The 17818-nt window shown below is 35.7% G+C and overlaps 1 protein-coding gene across 1 annotated transcript; it reads left to right on the plus strand.

The window, feature by feature from the left end:
• Positions 1 to 390: 390 nt before the first annotated feature.
• On the plus strand, positions 391 to 5556 carry LOC136969219 (uncharacterized). Its single transcript, XM_067263309.1, has one exon. The coding sequence runs from the start codon at positions 391 to 393 to the stop codon at positions 5554 to 5556; it is 5166 nt and encodes a 1721-aa protein (XP_067119410.1).
• Positions 5557 to 17818: the final 12262 nt, after the last annotated feature.

Raw genomic sequence — 17818 nt, forward strand, 5'->3', positions numbered from 1 at the left:
CGTTGTTTATTCAATGCGGGCCGGGATGTTGCCGCCTCGAGCGCCACCGTATTTTTTGTGAGAAGAAAAAAAATGATAATTAAAAAACGTTTGGAGACGAGAGTTTTTTGTAACGGCCAAGTAACGGCCAAGGGCGTCAGCCATATTGTTTTTTTTTTCTTGTTCTTGTGTAACGACCCGCAAACCGCATTAAACTTTTATCAAACCGCAAGTGTTTTCTTTCATATTTATACAGTCCATTAAAGATCGACAAACATCTGGTCCGTCGAGGCGGATGAGAAGAAAAGAGACAATTTCGCAAGCAAATAAGATTGAGTTCAAACTTCATTAAGTCGCCTATCCAAGGTAGGAAGAATTTATTTGTCCGTTTCACGTGGTAGAGAGTTTAAAATGGATCAGCTCGAGAAATTAAGGAAAAAACGCGCTTCGATAAGAGCTAGTGTGACGAGATTAATTAGTAAAGTCGATAGTCTAGTTGAAAGCGACGATAGAGAGACAGAAACCTTTCTAGAAATATTGGATCAGTTTAGTCGAAAGGAAGAGTCGTTGAGAACGTTAAACGGGGAGATTGAGGGCCTCATTACTAGCCCAACTGACTATGACACTGAGATAGTCAATAGTGAAGAATATGAGGACAAAATTATAAGTTGTAAATTTAAGATCCAGTCTCGTATTAAACGATTAGAAGCAGATTCGTCCGTCGTTATGGTGAGTCAGGCCCCCGTAGGTCGAAATAACTCCGCTAATATTAAATTACCAGAGATTCCTCTACCGAAATTCTCTGGAAGATATGAAGAATGGAGTAACTTTAAAATGCAATTTGATAATATCATTTCGTCAAGCGAGCAACTATCGGCTGAACAGAAACTACATTATTTGAAAGCTGCTCTCATAGGGGAAGCTAAGAGTTTAGAAACGTTAAATGATTCATTTGCTTCATTGTTTCAAGCGTTACAAGAGAGGTACGAAAACAAGAAATTAATAGTAGAAACCCATGTTAATGCGATTCTGGACTCTGTAAAACTAGCTTATGAGTCAGCAAAGGGTTTGAGGAACTTAATTGATCTTGTGAATCGGAATATGCGAGCTCTAAAGGTCCTGGGATATGAAAGGAATGAGCTCTCCGATATCTTAATTCTAAACATTGTACTTCAGAAACTGGATAAGGAGACACTAAAACAGTACGAGTTCAGTATTAGTTCGAATGACGTTCCTAAGCTAGATAATTTGATTTCATTTTTGGAAAAGCGTTCTCAGATTTTAGAAAATATTAATAAGGCCACGTTCGTGAAGCCAAGGTGTAATCAAGATAGAGTTAAACCGAGAAACTTATTTGTGAAATGTAACAATTCTATGTCTCGTTGCATTTTATGTAAGCAGAATCATCCTGTTTACAATTGTGATTCTTTTCTACAGTTGGAAGTCTCCCAAAGAAACGATGTTGTGGCCAAAAACAACCTCTGCTTCAATTGCTTAAGTGATCGGCATAAGTTATCACATTGTAACTCCAAAAGCTGCTGTAAGATATGCCGAAAGCGACATAATACATTACTGCACCAAGAGAAACAAGCTATAATTGGTTCAAATGCACCAGTGATCGACAGCAAACCGATTTCAACCAAGCAGGATCTTAATCCCGACGCAATAGAGTTTCGTGAGAGTATACCTCACTCACTATCATGTATTGACAAGGGAAATAAGACAGTAATTCTCTCGACAGCCATGGTTTGGGTTTTAAATCATACTACCGGAGCCAGCATTCAAGCGCGCGCAGTATTGGACTCGGGCAGTATGTCAAATATCGTAACTAGAGATTTCGCAAGTCGTCTGGGCACACCGCAAGAAAGAATCGACCTCACAGTCTCTAGTATAAGCGGAAATAAAACCTCGGTCAAGTTTAAGCTGCCTGCTACAATAATAAACGGTAATGGATCCTTTTCTAAGACGCTAGAGTTCTTAGTGGTGCCAAGGATCACGGATTTACTTCCGGTTTCCTCTCTACACGTCAGCAAAACAGAAATACCCCGTCAGTTAGCTGATCCAAGATTTGCTACACCAGGCAAGATTGACATGCTTATTGGAGCTGAAGCATTTTTTGAAATAGTCAAGAACGATCAAATTCGTCTATCGTGCAACAATAACCTAACATTTCGCAACACAGTTTTTGGATACATCGCTACTGGGTCCACAGACTCTAATGATCAAGATAAATATTGTGGACTAATATCAGAGTCTGAATCAATCGATAAATGTTTACAAAGGTTCTGGCAAATAGAAACTCTTACAGAGGCTCCAAGTTTGATGAGTAAAGAAGAAGAGTATTGCGAAGATCATTATCAAAGAACTCACAGACGTAATGAAGATGGGAGATACATTGTGCAGATGGCAACCAAGGAAATACAAAACTTGGGAGAGTCAAGGAAGTTAGCATTGAAGAGATTGAATCAATTGTGGAAGAGACTATCAAGGGACAAACAATTAAAGGAGTTATATCAGAACTTCATGAAGGAGTATTTGGACTTGGGCCACATGGAAAGGGTGCAGGAACCTCCCGCTGATCAGACAGCATACAATATATGTTACTACCTTCCGCATCACGGTGTGTTTAGACCAGACAAAACCACTACAAGGTTAAGGGTAGTCTTCAACGCATCTGCTCCCACAACTTCTGGGCTGAGTCTAAATGATCATCTCTTGAAAGGTGAAGTAAAGGAAGATGTTTTCGAGATCATGACAAGATTTCGAAAATACAAGTACGCTTTTACAGCAGATATCCAGAAAATGTTTCGTCAAATTCTAATTGAGCCCTCGCAACGAGATCTCTTAAGAATTGTTTGGAAGAACGAGGAAGAAGAGATGCCAGTCACCTACAGACTGAAAACTGTGACTTATGGAACCGCCAGTGCTCCCTTTCTGGCAGTGAGAACCCTTAAGCAGTTGGCTTACGATGAAGCAGCAAGATATCCTCTGGCCTCTAAAACCATATTACGAGATGTCTACATGGATGACATTGTGTCAGGTGAGCAAGATTTCGATGCTGCCCTCGAACTACAATCTCAGTTGTGCAACATGTTGAGCACATGTGGAATGACACTACACAAATGGAACTCTAATTCAATGAAATTGATGAACAGTAGTTCACCAGAAAATAAGGAACATTGCTTTTCCTCAAGTGCGGAACCAACAGTAAAAACCTTAGGCATTATTTGGAAGCCGGTTGAAGATCAGTTCATATTCAGGGTATCGATTCCAGAAAAATTGCTTTATACAAAACGAGAAGTATTGAGTGTCATCGCCAGACTTTATGACCCCTTGGGTCTTCTGGGACCAGTTATAACTCGAGCAAAGATCTTTCTACAAAAGCTGTGGCTCAGTAAGCTCGACTGGGAGGATACTCTACCAGAAAACCTTAACTATGATTGGGTGAACTTTGTGTCGTCCTTGAAAGCCCTGGACGATCTTAAGATCACTAGATATATTTTAACAGATCCACTTCAAAGGGCTGTCTTGCTAGGATATGCAGATGCCTCGGAGTCAGCTCATGGAGCAGTAGTTTACATGCATTGCATAAAGGAAGATGGAACTGGCAAGACACGACTTATTGCTAGTAAATCTCGTGTCGCTCCTCTTAAGGTTATGACAATCCCTCGATTAGAGCTATCAGCTTGTCTAGTACTGTCTCAACTTGTCAAAAAAGTACGCTCATGTCTGCAAATGGATATAGCTGAAGTGATCCTACACACAGATTCAACTATTGCCATCGCTTGGATCAACACTCCCGCATATCGCCTGAAGACCTTTATTGCGAATCGTGTGGAAAAGATCCAATCTATTACTGAAGGCTGCCACTGGAAACATATAACTTCCCACTCCAATCCTGCAGATGTAGTTTCTCGGGGTTTAAATCCGCAAGATCTACTATCCATGGAATTATGGTGGAGTGGAGTGCAGTCTCAAGTAGCACCAACCGTTCAACGTCAGGATGAATATGCCATCGACACTTCCTCCGATGAAAAATATCTATCTGAGCTTAAAAAACAATCGCATGTTAATTTGGTGTCAGTGTCAAGCTCTGACCTTGACAATACCCTGTTTGAACTTAGTAATAATTACATCAAATTAATTCGCATACTTAGTTATATTTTCCGGTTTCTACATAACATAAAACACGTAACTCGTCGATTTGGCCCTTTATCAAGGAAAGAACTCCAAGAGTCCAAAATTTATTTGATCGGCAAAGTACAAGGAATGGCCTTTGCTGAGGAAATAAAAACATTGCAAATGGGAAGGAATCTAACGAAGGGTCAATTAAGCAGATTACATCCCTTTCTAGATAAACAGGGTCTAATGAGAGTCGGCGGTAGATTGAGCAATTCAAATTTATCATTTGATAAAAAGTTTCCAATTCTGCTACCTAAAAATCACAAGTTAACCCACTTGATTATGAGATATTATCATCTGAAAAATTTGCATGTTGGTGCACAGACTTTACTTTACCTCGTCAGACAAGAATTCTGGCCTTTAAGTGGAAGAAACCTGGCCAGAAGGGTGGTACATGAGTGCCTCGTTTGCTTTAGAAATAAACCCAAAGTCATGGAACAAATCCTAGGAAATCTTCCTTCGGAGCGAATGACTCCAAGTCCCCCCTTTAAACATGTAGGGATTGATTTTTGTGGTCCCTTTCTTATTAAATATAAGGGACAAAGAAAGGGCACCTATCAGAAGTGCTACGTCGCAATCTTCGTTTGCCTTGTGACTAGGGCAATTCACCTTGAAGTAGTTACCGACCTAACAACCGAGGCAATGATAGCAACCTTGAAAAGATTTTTTAGCAGAAGGGGTAAAAGTGCGTCAATTTGGACAGATAATGCCACAAATTTTGTGGGTGCCAGTGCGGAGTTGAAACGCCTACATAACTACGTAAAAACACCTCCTGACAGTTTAGCTGATTATCTCGCCAGCGAGGAGGTCACTTGGAAGTTCATACCGCCCAGATCACCAAATTTCGGTGGCCTTTGGGAAGCAGGAGTGAAGTCCTTTAAACATCACCTAAAAAGAACCGTAGGTAACTCGCATCTAACTATAGAGCAGTTTATAACTATCACCACGCAGATAGAAGGAATTTTGAATAGCCGACCGCTCACTCCTATGTCCTCTGATCCAAGCGACTTCCAAGTTCTAACTCCAGGACACTTTCTTATCGGAAGACCTCTGACTAGACTACCGGAGTCAGATCTCACCAGTAAACCAGATAACTATTTGTCTCAATGGCAAATGTTAACTAAATTTGTTCAAGTTATATGGCGTAAATGGAAATTGGACTACCTAAACAACCTACAGGCCCGACATAAGTGGCAATTTGAGAAGGACAATATAACACCAGACTCAATGGTCGTCTTAAAAGATGAAAACCTCCCACCCGGAAGTTGGTCGCTGGGCCGTGTACAGGAAGTTATCAAAGGACCCGACGGGAAGGTGAGAGTTGTTCTGGTGAAAACCCCTCAAGGTGTTTTTAAGAGAAGCATAACAAAATTGTGCCTGTTACCATCCATCTAGAAAGAAAATGTGATTCTCCTTGGTGACCTACACGCGTCATTTCTGTTGTAATTGTTAAATTTAAATTTAATGTTTAACATTGTTTATTGAAGTATTACTTCAACGCGGGCCGGGATGTTGCCGCCTCGAGCGCCACCGTATTTTTTGTGAGAAGAAAAAATGATAATTAAAAAACGTTTGGAGACGAGAGTTTTTTGTAACGGCCAAGTAACGGCCAAGGGCGTCAGCCATATTGTTTTTTTTTCTTGTTCTTGTGTAACGACCCGCAAACCGCATTAAACTTTTATCAAACCGCAAGTGTTTTCTTTCATATTTATACAGTCCATTAAAGATCGACAAACATACACCATTCATTTAATAAAGTAAACTTATTACTTAGAGTTGCCATAAGATCAAACAAAAATATTGAAGAGCAAAAAATATATTCTTTTATTACTTAAATACAAAGTACAAAGGAAGGAAAATAAAATCTAAAAGATGTCATGTGTGTCGTGCTGAATCGAACGTTTTTGATACTAGATTAACTTCTAAAGTATGATTTTTATATTTTTTCAATAATTTATTTTGTTTGTACAAAAGTAAAGAATAATTTTTAACGCTTCAATAGACTGGATTATTATTATAAAATTTTCGTTATGGCTTTAAATCGCAACGAGAAAATTCAACACGAAGCGACACGCAACGAAGAAAAAATTCAACATGGGATAGATAATATATTTTTTCCTACATGATCGGTTATCCGAAAAACAAGTTATCCAAACAACTCCAGTCCCCAATTGATTCAGATAAACGACGCTCTACTGTAAATTTCTTTCGACATAATAAGCCTACAAATATTACTCAAGATATAAAATATGTAATTAAAAATAATGTAATCGTTTGTTACTTAACGAATATGAAAAAACTAGAAGATTTTCTGGTTAAAAACGATGTGCAATGAATGCAACTTCGTGCATATGAGGAAATTCCCTGTATCGGTTTATCGGTTACTATTTGACAGATTGAAATAGACTTGCCACCTAGTGCCATAGGTATCAACTATATCGGCCGAGCGGTCAAGGTGGCAGCCTACCGCTCTGGGGGACCCGGGATCGAATCCGAACGGGTTCGAATAATCCCCAGGAATTTTTCGGGGGGTGGTCCGTTCGGAATAATGTCGGCCCCCCGTCCCTCACCACCCGGGTCGCCCCATTGTGGGCCTGGCCCGAACCCATAATGGGCCTAACTATAAGAGGCCCTCTTAGTGCCCAGCAGGGTAGGGAAGAGCTAAAAAAAAAGAAGACTTGCCACTAGTGCCAATAGGGTATTCAACTATATCTTATAATTAAGATGGATTAGTATATAGATTGGAGTTGAAAATTATTTTTTTTATCACAGTAGAGAGTCGTTAATCTGAATCAATTGCGGACTGGGGTTCGGATTAGTGATTCGTTCGGATAACCGATTATGTACGAAAAAATATATTAACCTATCCGATGTTGAAATTTTTTTCTGTTGCGTGTCGCTTCGCGTTGAATTTTGAGCCTAACGAAAATTTTTTATAATTAATAATAGAGGCTATTGTAATTTTCGTGTAAAAATTATTTCATTTAGTTTGTACGCACAACTTCCCACATTTAGAAATCTGGTTAATGTTACCTATGGTATCCAAGATGGCGACGGGGAAATTTTTCTACCCTACAGTCTAGACGGCGGTAGGGATTTTTTCCCCCGCCCGTCTATTGCACGCGGCGACCGCGAATTTTTTTCTTTCTACCGTACATTTAAACGGCGACGGGAAAGTTATTTCTACCCGACGGTCTATATTAAGAATACTAAAAAACACGACCGAAAAAACATGAGCACTTACTTTGTTACTTTGAGCATTTCCTCTTTTTCTTCGTTTCCCGTCGACTGAACTTGATTCTCCGGCATGAGAAGAGGATCTCTTTTGCGCTTTTCTTTTAACAATGTTGTCGTTTTTTTCCACCTTTTTCTTCTTGGCAATAGGTGCGGGAGCGGACAGCGAGCGGCCACTGTTTTGCCGACGCCTCCTATTTTAAACGATGTCGTATTGTGTAAGGACACTAACAGAACGAAACGTACGTGGTTAGCCCAGTCTATTCATACCTTTTTAGAATAACACCCGAGGAAATTGCCGAATTACTCGTCGTGCACTCTAAACCAATATAGTGCCATATGAATACCAACAGATTGGCCCACGAAACATTGCCGCATTTCCCTTCGAACGTTCCATCGAAAGCCGAACTATTCCGCCTGCATTTTCGGCAACGCATCGCGCAGGAATTCCGGTCGCTGCGATAAATCAATTTGCATGTTCGGCCGCATTCCTCGCAAACTTCCTCGGCGTGTTGGAGGCCTGATTTTACGGCGAATTTCAGTCCGCCATCAATTCTTTCGTCTAATCCCAACTCGGATTACTCCGCTTCGATTAACTGATAAAAACGTCGTCCAGTACACTGTTTCCAAAATCCGTCCGATTCTAAATCACAATCTGCCACAACTCGGTTGCGAAATATCTATTCCAAAAATCACAGAAAACGCTTAGCCAACTTTTCGATATAAACAACTTTTCCAAAAGCCGAAATTCGCAAATAAAATTAACGACATTACAAATTACCTCGTAATAGAAAAATTCCAAAAGTAAGAAAAAATCCACGAAATCTCTCGGCACGACAACACGCCCACTCCTACTCGGATGAAAAATTTGCATAATTTTTCCGATAACACGCAATTCGAAGAATCAAAGCGCCCTCTACGGATATCTTTAGTTGATGACGAAATCATGACGAAATCCCGGTCGCCATCTGGAAACGAGAGTGAAAAAATTTCCCCACAGCGCTCTAGAATTTCCCCGTCGGCCTCTAAAATTTCCCCGTCGCCATCTTGGCTACCATAGGTAACATTAACCACAAAATAATAAATATATTGAAGAATATAAAAACATGAAAATTATACTTTAGAAGTAAATCTAGTATCAAAAACGTTCGATTCAGCATGATACAGTCCGACTAAAAATCGTTCCGATTACCGGCGATTCCGATTACCGGGGTTCAGATAAATGACTCTCTACTGTATATTCATCAGCTCGTTTTTCTGTTTTGCCACTATACATATAAACCAGATTTAAAAAAAAAAATTATTTATATTTCTGAAATAAATTATTTATATATGGAAATTTAATATATGAATTGTCTGTCGTTTGATTTTTAACTTTATATCTCTTATTTAAGTAACTGTTATACTACTTAATTAAATTATTCTTTAGGTAATTACTTAATGAATATTTTTTGTGTAACTTCCTTACTTCTGTATTTTCTTAGCACAATGTTGCCGTTGAGAACATATCACACAGGAAACACTTTCAGAGGAAAAAAGTCGTTTTATTGGTGTGAACGGATATGCATTTCGGGCTTAACGACCCTCTTCAGTCCTATTTTTACATATTTATCAGTTAATTGATTATAGGTTTACAAATTTACAGAATGCATTGAAAAAATTAGGATACGCGTACAATGGTTTATATAATAAAACTTAATTACCTGAGATAGTGACAGTTGAACCGACATGACTCGTAAGAAGATATACACGTAGCTGAAAAAGGAAAAAGGTGCTATAAATCTATTTGGTTCCACACATATACACATTAGGATAGCATAATATGTGCTAAAATGAAAAAAGGAATGAACTTAAATCTAAAATTAAGTATATAAGCAACATTGTGCCAAGAAAATACATATAATAAAGAACGACAAGCAACCAAGTTCCTTATTTCTGTTTCTATGTCTTCATTAAACGTCGTCCTATTTAATGTTTCCTTTAATTTTATTAAAAATGTATTTTTAATGGAATTTCGTGCAAACAGATGTATCCACAAAATATTTCTCTCCTGTTTTTTCACCCTTTAAATTTAGGGAGTCTCAAAACGCCAAAATTTACAAAAAAGTCCGAGTGTTGATTTGTCATGATTTTAATATTTTCTCGAGTATTATTGAAATTTTTTGTAATAGTAAATTTTTATAGCAGAATAACCTACTGCTGAAAGCTCAGTAAAACTTCTGGTAAATTACTGTGTCGCACATCAATCTCATATTCTGCGTAATCAGAGGACATTCCCGATAATTTATACAACCTTATTCACTATTTCAAGAACCTGTGTTATACGAACTTAGTAGGTGTCGCTACATCACTGACTATAAATGCCACTAAAAAAGAAAAAAAAAAGCAGATTAAAAGTTTAAATTCAAGAAAGGTATAAACTTTTGCAGTGTGTTTAATATAATTCAGCAGTTCTTTCAAGTGTCAATACTTCGTATATGTTCTATTGTGAAATAGTTTTTCTAAAGCCAATTTGTTCTCTTATTAAAAACATATAAGGGTTTTAAATTTTGTATTATAGCATTCTAAAAAGAATTGTCTCGGCATGACTAAGGAGAGGTATTGATGTATAATTATTACAATATTTTATGTCCTGTTTTTTAAGGTTTGAAACGATAATTCTCGTTCTCCATTGTTTTAGTATTTTACCTGTAACTCTTATACTATTGTAACGTTTGATCAAAAATCTTATGATTGTTTCTCCTTAATATTTCCATAGTTACACTGGAATGTTAATAATACCAGGGATTTTTCAGATTGCATTTGCTTTGTTGTCCTACTCCCTCAGAGAGGGAGTAGCACATTACAAATATTACAAATCTTGGTTCTGCACATTTAGAATAATTTGTAATGCTTGAAATCGTGCTAGTTTATATTTCTAATGGAGGACTTCCATTTACTTATAAGAATGCAACCTATGCAATTATGCACATTTTCCAGCAATGGTTTACAATAGAAAAAGAAGATAACGGAAAACCAAATGAAAGGAAAAAATTCTGTATTAATTAAAATATGGCATAGAAAAAACCCTGCTTCACTTTTGAATCAATTAAGATTTTCTCTAATCCAACTTTTTTGATTTTCTTTTTTCTTTATTCTCTGTAGCTTCCTATTACTTTCCCGGTTGTTATATAAAACAGGAGGCTTTCTCTCTTTATATATAAGGCGATCAATTCAGTATGGCGATCAGTCAAAGAAATGACTTCATTGTTATTTTTATATAAAGCAGGGGTTTAATACATTAATACATTATTGATTAAGATTTTGATTCTTAAGACTGCAAATCAATGATAGGATCTCAAAGTACGAGTTAAGATGAATGGTCCTAAATCGTACTTTTTAAGTGTTTTTTTAAATTGCTTATTTCTCAGAAATTTATAAGATTTATGCTAAATTTTATTATGCTAGTAATAAAATATTACCCAAATAAAAATTACTTAAAATAAAAAATAATTTGTTTATTAATTTCGATAATATGATGGTTTTTTCCTTAAGGGTACGAATTAGGCAAGTTTATCCTACTAGTTTAATATAGCATATCGCAAGTTAGTATTCATCGTGGACATTTCTCAAATGACGGAACCGTAAAGTTATTACACAAAGCATAACAAGACATGATAATTTTGCCTTTGGTAGAGAAGCTCAAAGGCAACTATTCATATTCTTAGCACAAGAATCACGTTATTAGACGATACGTGGAAAGAGTGTCTTAATACAAGTAACAATATAATCATGTATGGTACAGATGAACAATCAACAGTTAAAGCAAACGATTATGAAAAAGTAGAAAAAATATATTCAAGTACGATCCAAATTATCAGCATTAATGACGAAAACGCATCAATAACAGAGACATCAACACAAGCATCACCACAACAGTCGAATGCATCTATATAAATGTCAAAGGCATTTATAGGAACATAGATTTAAATGAATAATTAAAGTTCAATGAACAAAACAGTTTAAAAAGCATCTCTCTCTCGTTAACCAAACTTAGTATTATGAGCTAAAACACAGTAAGCTCTCCTATAGTATTGTTTACCAGTTAAAAATGGCCTGGTTATAACATTCTTTGTATGTTAAAAGATAAAAACTTTTAAATTACACACAACTGACTGCTTTTTCGGTGCAAAGTTGTCTCGATATTAATTTGTGCCGTATTTGTGCTTCATCTGAAAGGTAACTGGAAATACTAACTTTTGCTCCTGTTGCATAGTTTCCTTTGCAAGCGGGTACATAACACTTTGGAGGCGTACCGTTTATCCTAAAAAATCTTAGCTAGAAAGTATAGATATACAAAAATAAATAACAAATAAAAGCAAATTCAATTCGAAGAACAGCGTGTTCGATAGGTCGAGCTTGGAAATGGTCGTTAGAAGGGCCTCTAGTAGTAACGTCACGCCAGATTTCTGGAAGCTTTATTCCTAAATGGCGTTGATTGATCTCGTATTTTCGTTCTTAACACAGATAATCAGCGAATAATTTAAATAAACGTACTTTTAATGAGAGTAAGCAGAAACATTAGTTTCGCCCAACATGTGAATAGTGTGAAGCGACGTCATATACTTATAAAAAACATAAATTTTCCGAATTATCATAATTAATTTTAATTTGCACGTCAAGGCACTTTATATCTACTACACTACTTTAACTGTGTTAGAAGATATGTGGCATTGGTGGTCGTTAAGGATAAACTTTTAATATTTCTATCAATTTCAAATATACAGGGTGGGCCAACGAAAACGAAACGAAGTGTTCGTGCTCGTCCAAGCAAATCGCTCGGACAGGTCGATTTTATTCTCGAGGGGACATCTTATGCAATAAAGTTTTTGCGAGTCTGAATATTAACTAAACGAACATTTTTTTCGAAATAAATGTTTGTTTAGTTAATACAAAATAAATGAGTTTTTAAAATTTTTTGTTGTCTGTTGTATTCAGAATCGCAAAAACTTTATTGCAAAAGATGACCCCTCGAGAATAAAATCGACCTGTCCGAGCGATTTGCTTGGACGAACACGAACACTTCCGTTTCGTTTTCGTTGGCCCACCCTGTATATATATTTTAAATTAAAGATCACAAACACTTAGGACATATTTATTTCTTTAATTTTTTCCAATCCTATAATACACACACATGTATGATTTTAACATTGCATTTTATAAGCGTTTACAGAAAAGTTTCCACTTAATTAAGCAATTTCTGCGTTGGCAGTTAACAACAGGAAGTAGTTCTTTTGTCTACGATTCCTCTCTCTTTGTTACTAATCCAGTTTAACTCATTGCATTACAGAAGATCAATCTGGTTGGACGTGTTTTGCTGTGGTGAGTAACATTTTTCGTTTTCTGGTGCTTGAAACTGTATAGATCGATAATATATAGTAAATAATAAATATATTAATCACTGATTACAATGGCTAGTGTAGTAAAGACAATCGAGAGGTAGTTCTTCAAAATTTTGAAAAGCGTATGTACGAAAAACTAGACATAATAAAGGACTGCACCGAAGTCTCGAGAAATATGAGAACCGAACTGAGAGAAAACGCTATCTAAAGATTTGTGGGTGCAGGCTTCCTTTATCTAGGGCAGTGTTTCCCAACGTGGGGCCCACGCCCCACAGAGGGGCAATTCGATTGTTAAGGGAAGCAATTCGAAAATGCACTTGTCCAGAGTTAAAGTTAACCATATAGCCGCTGTACGCCATATTTATTGTAAATATTGATTTTAGTTAGGTTTAGTTTTCTTTGTTCTTCGTTTTTTATTCCTTCTAGAACTTTCCGTTATAACCTTTTTCTCTTGGGTAGGATTAACAATTCTGGGAACCACTGAGAACAAAGAGATGAACAAGGCCCTTAGGCTGGTAAAAGAGGACAAAGGACATTCTTTGCCCAGACCTCCAGGTGGCCAGACACGAGTTGTGGTGTTTCAGATCGCGTCTGGCAACGACTGGAAAGTGCAAGAGAGTTTGATGAAAGGATCGGGTTTTCTCGTGGTTACCATAAAACAGTGTGGCAATTAAGTGCAAGAAAAACTTCAACGAACAGGACAAGAGATCTTCCAAAAGAGCTCAACGTATATGTGGGGGGGACATAAGAATTTTAGAAAGACTTAGGTGGGGCATAGCACAAAAAAGCAGATAAATAATACCGATCCTGGAACTTTGTTGTTTGCCATTTGGTATATTTTCATAATAGAGAACCTGTTGTGTAAAAGGGTGCATTACTTGATCGCACAGGGAGGTCTACAATTTGGGAGGTTCCCGCCCCCTTCAGACAACCCCTTACCTCTTCCCGTACAGAACTGCGTTTGGTTCTCGACGTCAATGCATTTCGGGTCTTATGCCACTCTCTAGTCCTTATTACATATAATGGTAAAACTATACAAGCAATTACAGAACACATTTAATAATAATTTATATGTAACCTACGCGTACAAGTTGTAAAAAATACAAAAAAATCACTTAAAATATAACTGATGGTGACTACTAAAATAACTAAGTGTTAAAAACGTAGAGTAAAACCAATAGAACAGTAATAAATTTTAAATAAATAAATACAGTAAAATGACTAAATACTGATATAAAAAATAGCCAAAGGGTGTTCCCGTAGAATGAAAAAGTAAAACTTGATAACATATAGGCTATATATTTTTAAAAATGACAATCAAAAAGTATAAAAACATTAAAACGAACAAAAACTGTGCTAAAGCGAAATATGACGAGCTTTATTACCCAATGGAGCACATCTTAAAATGGACTCTTCCTATTTCTGTAGTAATGTTTGACAGGTCTGACTGATGACAACGCCCGTGTATAAATTTATTCCGTTACTTTTTTTAAATAATAATTTCAGTATCTTCAGAGTGATTTCTTTTTATAATAGTTCTTTCATTTTTACTAATTTTGACGCTGTCCGATGAGATCTCGCAACCATCATGGTTACGTGGTGACTGCTCTATTAATATAATTATACGTCACAGCTCGTCTATTCTCTGTTATTTTGGATTTTAACATTCTTCCAGTTCTATCCAAGTAATAATAATCCGGTTGACAAGTACAAGTGAAGATACAAACAAAATTTTTATTAATTATTACATCCATTTACCTATTAATTGATTCTTTGATTTTTAGAAAGTTTCGATTTCTTTGTTCAATGCGGGAACAAGAATAATATTCAATGGTTTAATATTTTTTGTATGTTTTCAAAAATAACCGCTGTATAATTTTGTTTTTTATAAATTATATGTTTTAGGTATTATTTATTTCCTAGTGTGATTGTGAAGCCAATTGTCAATAATTGTGTTGGGATAGTTGTTTGCTGTAATGTGAGGCATATATGTTATGTTAATAAGTTTTGGTCTGTGATATCACTTGCACGTAATTGACTTTTGTTAATGTACATATTAAATATATTCTTTTCTAAGTACACGTTCGTACTGGAATAGTAATTGATGACCTTTTTAACATTACATTAGTACATTATGCTGTGTGACACAGCATAATGTACTTTTTAGAAGTGATAAAATTATCAGATCTTTGAACTGTGTATGTAAAAAGTTTAACAGACCATTATTTTCATTGTCTGTTTCAAAGATATGCGTGTTTTCTAAGCTTCAAACGCGATGAATAATAATAGTAGTAACAATGCTAATCATGCGTAAAATGATAAAATAACTTTCTTACACATTAATAAAAAAAACTAAACTTGTGTACTTGCATTGCTCAGCGCCATGCCTAGTACACTATGCACTCGGCTCTCGCCGTTACAAGAAGTGAAACTTCAGAAGATTCATGAACTAAACACTCAGTTTTCACAGGTACGGTTATCGAAAATGTTTGAAAAGTATTATTATTTGGAAAAGGAGCTATTTGTGTTTAGAGCTACACGTTCACGAAATTTCCTTCGAATTGGAAATTTGAGTGTCTAGCCCTGTACATGTGTGTTGATAAATTATTCGTTTCTTTGCAGATAATCTTCAAAATGGCAGAATGCACACTTGAAAAAACAACGGAAATAGATGAATTATCGCCACGTGGCTGCATTTTAATCACAGATTTGCCAGAAATAATAATGATTAATATATTTGAATACTTGGAAGATGCACGATTAGATTTATGCAGACAAGTGTGTACCCAATGGAGAGATATCATCGAAAACATTATGTATCACCGAGTAACAATGATAACAAGGGTAATTATTATAACATTATTTTGTTGATTAAATGTTTTGATTATATAATTGCTACAAACGCTCAAAATTCCGAAATCGATTAACATAAATAATTTCTAGTTACGGAATTCAGTTTAGAAAATATTAATTACTCAAATGGCGAATTGTACTTTCTTATCTTGTTAGAGTTTGTATGATTTGTGCGTAAAATTGAGAGTTTTCTCTTTTCGAATCTGAATATTTGTAGATTTCTCAGTCATCGATAGATTCAGTGCTGTATCGTTTTTATATGTGAAGTGTTTTTGCATTTGTCTACATTATATCTCAATTTCGTCAATAGAGTAACGATGTGTAAGTTCTAATAGACTGATTGTCAGATTGTTCTTGTGAGGATGTTGGGTTTTATGCATTATACGCAAATGGCGTAAAAATATTGTCTTTTGGCCCCAATATAATTTTTACGACAGCCTCTTTTCTTATGTAAGGGTGTAATAATGTTTTTTATTTTGAAGATGTTTAATGAATCCTCTCATAATTGACTTTTCTTTTCAATTTCGTATTTGTTGCAATCTTAAATTTAAATTTAAAAACTATTATCAATTAAACACATTTATTGTATATTTATTTGTAGAACGGTTAGTTCAAAATTTAAAAGGAACTGCAGAGTCTTCGTAGACATAAATTTGGATCCATTTATACAAATATACTATTAGAATTATTGAATGGCAGTAAAATAAGTTTTCATTAATTACATTATGTAAATAAATTTACATTTGTTTTATTTAAACAGATAATTCCTCGTAATGTAATAAAGTCCGTAATCTGCGAATCGAAAAATCTACGTCGCTACGTTGGGTTCGACGATCGTTTTCAATACAATTGGTTCGTTTTAGGAGATGAACCTGAACGTACGATTCAGTCTACGTATTATCTTAATGGATTCGGAGAAACTACACTCGCTTCTATTCCACGTCATCAACTTATGAAATTGGTGCATTTACTGCATCGTAAGTAGCTGTACTATGTAAGTTTGAAATTATTTATTAATTGTTAATAACGATTACGTCTTTGATTCCAGGAAATACTGGTAGACGCTTTTCTCCTGCACATTATAAGTTCTCGTCAATAGAAGAAACAAGCGAAGTACAAATATCAATGTTTCCAAACATTCCGGGTTTCAATATTTTTAATTATTTGTTCGAAGTATTTGGAGACGATTCTATACTTTATGATAAGTCAGATTTGATAAAGGAAATAAAGAATGTATGCGACAAAATATATATAGCGAACGGACAAACGAAATTCGTCATCTTTTACAAAGATATTTCAGTACATTCGGACGAAGACGAAAGTAAACCTTTCGCACATTTCTCAACCCACAGTGATGTATACAGACTCACAGTATTTCACGGTGAGAGAGTGAATGCTATTCCTGTTTATATTTATGAAGTTAAAACTGTTTATACGGCAGTCAAAGAGAAATTGGAAAGGCTGAAACATTCTGTTAAACTCAGAAAGGTGCAGAAGAGATGTTTCGTGTATATTTTTCGTGATGCGTGTACACGTTGCAACGATACAACAACTCGAGCATTCAGAAAAGTGTTTCCTTTAATGAAACACGTTACTTATAACTTTTTACCGTCCTATTTATCAATCGTCTCAAGAAATTTCAAATATTTTAATGCAGAGGACGACGGTTCCATTCCCTGCAGAACAGTAATGGTTTTCGTGTGGTGGAAATAAATTTATTGTATTAAACTGGTTTTGTTAGAATTGGACATTTAATTGTCTTTGGTCGATACTATTGTTCTACACCACAAATTTCAATTCTATCTGCAGGTGAACCACACTGAATGTTTCTGTATTTTCTTACGGGCTGTTATAATTGATTTTTTCTCAATAAAAATGGTTAAATAACTACGTATGTGTTTTACTAGATCCACAAAATTTTATAAATTGAAGAGAATAACTTTAGGTTCTTTATTGTAATACCAATTTTTTAATCACGATTAGTATAATTTAAGTAATTTTATTTAACGGACGTGAAATATGTCAATATCTTAGAAGTTTTTGAAATTCACTTTCAATAATTAGTCCAATTTTTGGTAGTATCAATCAATACTTCTGCGGTGCCTGGAATCATTCTTGCAATCGTCGCCTCCTAATTTTCACTGGAATCAGTATACGAGACATAACGAGACAATTGTTTATATATGGGA

The sequence above is a fragment of the Centruroides vittatus genome, unplaced genomic scaffold, assembly GCF_030686945.1.
Source record: "Centruroides vittatus isolate TY-2023 unplaced genomic scaffold, ASM3068694v2 contig_1767, whole genome shotgun sequence".
NCBI lineage: Eukaryota > Metazoa > Arthropoda > Arachnida > Scorpiones > Buthidae > Centruroides > Centruroides vittatus.

Excerpts from the sequence above, each read along its gene's own strand:
- LOC136969219 (XM_067263309.1), top strand. The coding sequence starts at position 391 with ATGGATCAGCTCGAGAAATTAAGGAAAAAACGCGCTTCGATAAGAGCT.